Source organism: Rhinopithecus bieti, unplaced genomic scaffold (genome assembly GCF_001698545.2).
Source record: "Rhinopithecus bieti isolate Rb0 unplaced genomic scaffold, ASM169854v2 scaffold_12, whole genome shotgun sequence".
Lineage (NCBI taxonomy): Eukaryota > Metazoa > Chordata > Mammalia > Primates > Cercopithecidae > Rhinopithecus > Rhinopithecus bieti.
This window is the reverse complement of record NW_016803028.1, coordinates 1,110,491-1,119,465: the sequence shown is the minus strand read 5'-3', so window position 1 is coordinate 1,119,465 and position 8,975 is coordinate 1,110,491. Positions and strand designations below refer to the sequence as shown.

Below are 8,975 nucleotides of genomic sequence, written 5' to 3'. Positions count from 1 at the left end.
AAAAAAAAAAAAAAATGAAGAATCCCTCAAAGGATATATACATTTTAAATTATATTAAAGAGTACCAAATTTCCCCCTTAAAAAACTTTGATTTCACTTTACAGCCCCAGTAATACAGTATGAGTGCCTCTTTTTTCATCCTTTGGTCAATGCAAGATAGAATAATCTTTTGAGCCTGGGCACAGTGGTTCACATCTGTAATCCCAGCATTTTGGGAGGCTGAGGCTGGCGGATAGCTTGAGCTTATGAGTTCGAGACCAGCCTGGCCAACATGGTGAAACCTTGTCTCTACAAAAAATACAAAAATTAGCTGGATGTGGTGATGCATACCTGTAGTCCCAGCCACTTGGGGAGCTGAGGTGGGAGGATGGCTTGAGCCTGGGAGGCAGAGGTTGCAGTGAAACAAGATTGTGCCACTGCACTCCAGCCTGGACAACAGAGCCAGACGCTGCCTCAAAAAAAAAAAAAGAAAGAAAAAGAATAATCTTTTGAATTGTTGCCAGTCTTATGCAGGTGAGAAATGATAGCTATCTCATTGTTTTAGTTCACATTTCTCTCTCACTAATGAGACTGAGCATCTTTTGAGATGTTCGCGGGCCATTTTTCTTTGTTCTTCTGTGAATCACCTGTCTATATCCTTTGCACATTTTCAGTAGTGGTTGCTTTTTTCTTATTGATACATGATAGCTGTTTATTATGGATACAATATAAGTACTTTTGTATTTAAAAATTGTGAGAGCCAAGTACAATGGTGCACACCTGTAGTCCCAGCTTCTTAGGAAGCTGAGACGAGAGGATTGCTTGAGGTCAAGAGTTTGAGTCCAGCCTGGGCAATATAACAAGACCCTGTCTCTTGAAAAAAAAAATAGAAGCAAAAGGAAGGATTTTAAAAGCTCTTGTATTGATACCTTTTTTCCTCTAGGTGCTCCAGCGCCTGAGTTGTATGGCCATCGAGGGAGATATGTTCTTGGTGGCCAATCTTGGGACAAAGCAGCCTTGTCATAGCAGTGACCGAGGGTGCCCAAATGATGGGAGATACCAGTTCAACACAGATGTCGTGTTCAGCAATAAGGGAACCCTTGTTGACCGCTACCGTAAACACAACCTCTACTTTGAGTCAGCATTTGATGTTCCTCTTAACGTGGATCACATCACCTTTGATACCCCCTTTGCTGGCAGGTTTGGCATCTTCACGTGCTTTGATATATTGTTCTTTGACCCTGCCATCAGACTTCTCAGAGACTACAAGGTGAAGCATGTTGTGTACCCGACTGCCTGGATGAACCAGCTCCCACTCTTGGCAGCAGTTGAGATTCAGAAAGCTTTTGCTGTTGCCTTTGGCATCAACGTTCTGGCAGCTAATGTCCACCACCCAGTTCTGGGGATGACAGGGAGTGGCATACACACCCCTCTGGAGTCCTTTTGGTATCATGACATGGAGAATCCCGAAGGTCACCTTATAATTGCCCGGGTGGCCAAAAATCCAGTGGGTCTCATGGGTGCAGAGAATGCAACAGGCGAAACGGACCCATCCCATAGTAAGTTTTTAAAAATTTTGTCAGGCGATCCGTACTGTGAGAAGGATGCTCAGGAAGTCCATTGTGATGAAGCCACCAAGTGGAACATGAATGCTTCTCCCACATTTCACTCTGAGATGATGTATGACAATTTCACCCTGGTCCCCGTCTGGGGAAAGGAAGGCTATCTCCACGTCTGTTCAAATGGCCTCTGCTGTTATTTACTTTACGAGAGGCCCACCTTATCCGAAGAGCTGTATGCCCTGGGCGTCTTTGATGGGCTTCACACGGTACATGGCACTTACTACATCCAAGTGTGTGCCTTGGTCAGGTGTGGGGGTCTTGGCTTCGACACCTGTGGACAGGAGATCACAGAGGCCACAGGGATATTCGAGTTTCACCTGTGGGGCAACTTCAGTACTTCCTATGTCTTTCCTTTGTTTCTGACCTCAGGGATGACCCTAGAAGTCCCTGACCAGCTTGGCTGGGAGAAGGACCACTATTTCCTGAGGAAGAGTGGGCTGTCCTCCGGGCTGGTGACGGCAGCTCTCTATGGGCGCTTGTATGAGAGGGACTAGGAAAAGTATGTGGTCTGTGGGGCGGACTCTGGCCGTCATGGTGACAGCCTTGCACTTCCACAGGCTACAAGCCCTGGGACCACGTTTCTGCCTTAAGGGCAGGAGCCCACTTCTGTGGCACCAGATTCCACCCTGGGAACTGTAGAACAAGTAGGAGAGGCAGATTCCCTCAGTGGCTTTCTCTTAAACCTCAGTCATCGAGACATTAGCTGGTATTTTCTATTCACATTTATCTTTTTCAAGCCACATCTTCCTCTAACAAATCTCAGTATGCAATTGGTCTCAAGCTAAAACAAAAATAAATGTCAGTTTCTATTTTACACATCCACAAAGTAGTGGCTTAGGTTTTTTTTTTTTTTTAATCTTGTTGATCAAGTGACTTACCCAGGACATGTAAATATTTCATAAGCCTTAAACATTTTCTGAGGTAAGAAACAAGCTCTCAAAGCAAAAGCTCGATTAGAAATGGCCCCTGTGGGGAACTTTCCCATTCTGGCCAACCGGAACTCTATCCAGATGAAATGGCAGTGCTAGCGCCACCGGCAGCGTCAGAAATGTAGACCTTAAAGCGGCTTTTAAAAATAGAAAAGAAGTGTTCCTCACATCTGCCAGTAATGGAATTTTCTGTCAGTAAATGGAATGTGTAGGCAGGACCTGGAATAACTGGAGAGAGTGCAGCGCTTCGGGGTAAAGGGCGGGTGGGGACTGGAAAATGTTGAGACGGGGGCAGCCATGGGAAGGGATGAGTAATAGAATTCTTCCTGTACAACACAGCTCATCCGGGGATTCCAGGGACCTTAATACATCACAGTAGCTTTGGGCAAGAGTTGGGCACGTTGCCCGACTGTTCAGGATGGCTTGATGCTGGTATCATTTGATCCGGAGCCCTATAGAGGATCTCCTTGCTTAGCAGCGATGCTTGGCACCCCATAGAGGTAAGTTGCAAGGACTGCCATGAAGGGCATGGAGGGTGGCCCACTTGAGTCATGCATTTATTCAGTCACCCAACAGGCACAGAGCAGGAGCTTCCCATGTCAGGAATTCCAGATGCAAAATTAGCAGATTCAATATGGTGAAGACATTTTTAGTCCACTGATTTCTGTGTAATTTGTGTCCAACATTTCAGAGCCATTTTAAAAAGGATTTTGACTTCATGCCTAGTAGCTGTTTCAGATCATTTTTTAAGTGCAGAATGGATAGTCTTCAGTGATTTGCCTCTTAAATGTGGCCATTTAGTTTGAACCCCTTTTTAGTTTTTTAAACAGTATGTGCTTAAACATCACACAATTTTATAAAGCAAGAAAAAAAAAAATGAAATGATCTCCCTATTCCCCCCACGGTGTAGGCCTTCAGATCCTTTTCTGGCTTTTAGGCAGGATAATTAACAACATGGATTCTACGGTCAGACTGATGGGGTTTCCATGCATGGCCTCACCATCTACCCCTCACTGGGAGACCTCGGGCCTCAGTTTTTTATTCGTAGAATGCATGTTGAATAAACCATGTGGGAAAAAGCAGAGCCAGCACCAGCCCCTGCTGACTCACTGATCCCTCGAAAAGGTCTGGGATGAGTCAAGTCTTCAGGGAATAAGCAGGAAGGACTTGAAATTCCTGAGCAAGCCCCGGGGTTCCCCACGCCCTAGGAAGTCCCTCTGGAAGGGGGAGCAGGACCTCTCCCATCAAATGGCAGAGTTTGCTTTCCCGCCCAGTGCAGCTCCCACCAGGCGTGAGCTGGCAGGCCAGAAGCGGCCCCAGATGTGGCTGTCCACCGCTCACTCTGCTTCTCTGCCTCAAACCCCAGGGAGACAGAAATTACCTAAAAATGCATATCATTGCTTTATGCCAAGATGATTCAAATAAGCCTGAGAAAGAGAGGCCAGTTCTAAATACAGACTTGGCAGAACTGCTTCACCCAGTAAACATCTAATAAGCACCTGCAAGATCCTAATTCCGCCCTTCTGGGCAGAGTACCACGAACTTTTCCTGAGTTATTTTCTACCTACAATTTAGAATGAATTGCTCGTGAAGTAGAATGAGGGGAAAAGCAAATAATGGTGGTAGAACAAAGTAATTTTTACAATTCAAAGAAGTGGCTGCCAGCTAACAGAACAAAGTAGAGGATGGGAAAATAAATCATTTTCAGGGAAAAAAATACAGCTATGACTAATGGTTGTGATACGCTTTCGTCGATTGTGATCCTGAAATTCAGGAAGCAAATGGCAATCTTGACCACAACATAGAGACAGGAAATCAAATGCATTTTTGGCTAAACCAGTCTTGGGGGAAGTAGCTTGGTTTGCGTGGTTTCTCATGTAGGTGCAGCTGTGCTTTTCTGTGGTTTTTCTCACATGGGAAGTGAGAGGCACAGTGAGCTGTATTCACACTGGATTTAAAAGCCCTGTTCTTAGAGAGGAAAAAACCACGCCTCCTCACAGACTGCCAAGTCCCAGAGCCCACCACGTCTGCTTCCAAGACACAGGCCTGTTCAGAGCCCCTGCTGAGGGAAACCCACCTAAGCCACTTTTCCCCACAGGTGGCCCTGCTTGGTACCTGTGCCTCCACCCCCCAGCCATGGCATATTGAACCAGGAGGAGGCACCCAGCCCAAGGCCAGCCAGTCAAAGCACTGGCTGGTAGCCCCGGAGGTGTCCCAGCACAGCAGATCTGCTCAGAGAGGACCAGCGGTGAGTTAGCCGCTCCGATTCTCAGTGAAACCCAGAACTGCTCAAGTGAAATGACCAAAGAACAATTTCTCAACAAAGTGGGTTTATATAGGACAAAATAGAAAGGCATAAAAGTATGAAATGTATTGTGCACAAAGGCCTAGATTTGAGACAAGAGCTGATGTGGCCTGAAGATCTGTGAGTAGGACTGCTTGGGGGGCCATGTTTCTTCTCAGGCCAGAGAAAGGTCCTGGTGTGCTGGCTTCAGTCTTTCATTCCCGAACCCCCCTTTGAATGTTAGTTACCTATTCCCACAGAACAAATTGCCCCAAAACTTAATGGCTTAAAACAAGCATGACATTGTTAATTCACCCAGTTCTGTGGGGCAGGAAAGCGGGTCATGAGGCTACAGTCAAGATGTCAGCCAAGGCTGCAGCTGGTTGAAGTCCTCACTGGATTTGGAGAATATTATTAGTTGAATAGCGTCTTCCCCTAAAAAGATACGTTGTGATCCTAACCCCTAGTAGCTCAGAATGTGGCCTTATTTGGAAATAGGGTCTTTGCAGATGTGATGAAGATATAAGTTAAGATGAGGTCACACTAGAGTAGGTGGGCTCTTAATCCAATATGACATGTCCTTTTCAGAAGAGGAGAAGACACGTGACAATAGGAGCAGAGATCACAGGGATGCCTCTACCAGACAAGGCACACCAGAAATTGCTTGCCAAAAAACACCAGAAGTTACAAGAGGCAAGAAACGACCCCCCACACACAACCAACCCCTGCAGGTTTCAGAAGAAGCATGGCTCTACCAACACCTTGATTTTGGATTTCCAGCTTCCACAACTATGAGACAATATGTTTCTGTTGTTTGAAGCCACCCAGTTCAGGGTACTTCGATATGGCAGACCTAGGAAACAAATACAGAGGATCACTTGCAAAATGGCCCATTCTGGCAAGTTGGTGCTGGCTGCTAGCAGAAAGTCTCAGTTCCTCACCACATGGGCCTTTCCATAGGGATAGCTGAGTGTCCTCATGATGTGGCCCCTGGCTTCCCCTAAAGCAAGTGATCCAAGAGAGCACAGGTGGAGCCGTGATAGCTTCTATGATCTAGTCTCAGAAGTCACACTGCAATATGTGGCACAATCTTATTGAGTTACACAGGTCAGCCCTGCTCCCTGTGGAAAGAGACAGAGGGTGTTAGATGCCCAGAGGTGAATCTCATTGGGTACCATCTGGAGATGGGCTACCACTCTGCTCAATCCAAATCACAGCTCTCCTGTTTCTCACCTCCCAACAGTTCCTGTTCCTCAGGCCGAAGTTCACATTCTGCACAGCCTCAGCTCTGCCTGACCTCTGAGCTCACATGATGTCCCTTACTGTGAACCTGGGTCTCTGGTCCAGCCATAGCTACTACTTTAAGCTCCTCCAGTGTGCTGAGCACAGTCTGGCCTCTGTACTGTTGTCTGCTTGAAATGATGTCTTCTGATGAACACGCATCCATCCTTCAAGGTCTACTCTCTCATCACAGCTTGTGACTCTTCCCCTTATTGAATTGGTGTTTCCCATTCCCAGTTCCCAGAGCCCTTTCTCATTGAACTATTTATCTGAGTTCTCTCTGCTGGAACGTGAGCCATGCCGAGAGTAGCCACCTAGTAGTGAGTGACGGCTCTGTGCTGGATGCACATAAATGGTCTCCCTTAACCTCCATGAGCCCTAAAGAAGGTTTGCTACAGCTATTTTGCAGATGGGGAAAATTAACAGAGAGATATTAATGAATTGCCCACATGCAAATATGTGCTGAGTCTTGGATTTGCATCTTCTTTATAGGGACTCCATGGAGACCCACCCTCTAAGACCAGAGCCAGCGCTCTATTCATCTTTTGTCTTTGCAAAAACAACAAAACATTATTTCCCTTTGGAAAGTTATTTTTATTTTGTGTTTAGTACTGAAGTAAAACAAAATCTAAATAATAGCTGCACCATTAAAATGAAATTCCCAATATCTGAACTCTAGGCATCATGCATATATAATTTTTTCATAGATAACTTTTCTTCTCATTTTCCTTCTCCTTCTCCTCTTCATCTTTTCTTTTCCTTTGAGAAAAAAAAAAAAAAGAGAATTGACTAACTCATAACTGGGGAGTCTAAGAATAAATTCTCTTCAGGCATTGCTGAATCCAGGGGCTCAAATGGTGCCTCTGGACACAGTATCATACTCTACTCTGCACTCTTCTTTATCATTTTCGCTCACAGACAGACTCTCCATGTAGTTGCAGCTATGGCCATGACAGTTCTAGACTGTCTCTCAGCAACTCCAGAGAAGAAGTCCCTAATAAAAGTCTCAGAGCTGAACAAGCTGGGCTCTTGCTTAGGGCACATGCCCATCCTGACTCAATGATTGGCCAGAGGGCTGTGATACTCTTTTTTGTTTGTTTGTTTGTTTGTTTTGAGATGGAGTCTCACTCTGACGCCCAGGCTGGAGTGCAGTGGCACAATCTCTGCTCATTGCAACCTCCACCTCCCTGGTTCAAGCAATTCTCCTGCCTCAGCCTCCCCAGTAGCTGGGATTACAGGCACGTGCCAACACACCCGGCGAATTTTTTGTATTTTTATAGAGACAGGGTTTCACCGTGTTAGCCAGGATGGTCTCGATCTCCTAACGTTGTGATCTGCCCGCCTCAGCCTCCCAAAGTGCTGGGATTACAGGCGTGAGCCACCATACCCGGCCAGGGCTGTGATATTATGATTGGCCAGCACTGAGTCACATGGCCACCGTCAGGGTGAGGGATGATAGGCTTAGCTCTGACCTGAAATTCATGGATTAAGGGGTGGGGGCTGTTTCCCAGGGAACACTGGGACAGCGTTACCAGGGGAAAGGGAGTGGGATCTAGTCGGTCCAAAAGAGTAAATGTCCACGGGGCTTTTTTCTCTGAGCAGAAATTTCACTGTGATTCCAGTCAGGTATTGCTGTCGTCGGGGCCACAGCAGGAGGGAGACTGCAAATCTTGATTAGTTGAGGAGAGCTTAAGAACACAGTGATTGGCCGGGCGCGGTGGCTCAAGCCTGTAATCCCAGCACTTTGGGAGGCCGAGACGGGTGGATCACGAGGTCAGGAGATCGAGACCATCCTGGTCTACACGGTGAAACCCCCGTCTCTACTAAAAAATACAAAAAACTGGCCAGGCAAGATGGCGGGCGCCTGTAGTCCCAGCTACTCGGGAGGCTGAGGCAGGAGAATGGCGGGAACCCGGGAGGCCGAGCTTGCAGTGAGCCGAGATCGCGCCACTGCACTCCAGCCTGGGCGACAGAGCTAGACTCCGTCTCAAAAAAAAAAAAAAAAAAAAAAAAAAAAAAAAAAAGAGAACAGAGTGATTTACACAGATATGGGCAGGATGTAGGGGAACCCAGAAAAGATAATGCACTACCCAGGGGCTAGCGACAGCAGGAGCTATGAGCGCCCCAGGCCTGAAGCTGTGAAGGGCTGAAGTGGTTACCAGAACCCGGAGAGGGAAGCTTATGGAGAGAGCAGCCTGGTGGGAGCAGGGGCTGTGAGAGACACAGCCAGACCGTAGTGGTGTGACAGGTGGAGACCCGGGCGATCCATATCCTGTCTCCTCTCTCTTCTCTGCTCCCGACTCCTGCTGTGACTTGCCACTGGCTGGACCCAACAGGAAAGCAGAGGACAAGATAATCTGGTTGGTGCTATCTAGAAGTCAGTGTTGGGGGTCACAGAACAGAATGGAGAAGGGTGGATGGAGCATGCAGGGAAGACAAATGCAGCCCTGGCATGGTTCTTCCAGAACATTCTGCAAGCTCATACAGTTCATTTGAGAAGAAATAGAGGAGTTAGAGAGAAGCTTCTTAATGAACATAACCTTGGTAGCTAGTCTCAAGATTAGCTCCCAGTGCTCCCCACCTGCTGGTACCCGTTATGTAGCACTTCCCACATTTTTCTGGGGTCGTTTTGTGTAACCAGTAAAACATGGCAGATGCGATGGCATGTTACTTCTGAAATTGGGTTATAAAAGATACTGCAGGCCGCACATGGTGGCTTATGCCTGTAATCCCAGCACTTTGGGAGGCCGAGGCTGGCGGATCACAAGGTCAGGAGTTCAAGACTAGCCTGGCCAATATGGTGAAACCCTGTCTCTACTAAAAATACAAAAATTAGCCGGGCGTGGTGGCACATGCCTATAGTCCCAGCTACTTGGGAAG

The 8,975-nt window shown here is 47.0% G+C and overlaps 1 protein-coding gene across 2 annotated transcripts in view; it reads left to right on the top strand.

The window, feature by feature from the left end:
• The window catches only part of BTD (biotinidase), a 46,882-nt gene extending 42,635 nt beyond the window's left edge, over positions 1–4,247 (top strand). For both annotated transcript variants that reach the window (XM_017882352.1, XM_017882284.1), the window contains exon 4: positions 923–4,247. In XM_017882352.1, coding sequence (XP_017737841.1) covers positions 923–2,095 — 1,173 coding nt within the window. In that variant the 3' untranslated portion in view covers positions 2,096–4,247. The remainder of the gene's footprint in view (positions 1–922) is intronic.
• The last annotated feature ends 4,728 nt before the right edge of the window (positions 4,248–8,975 follow it).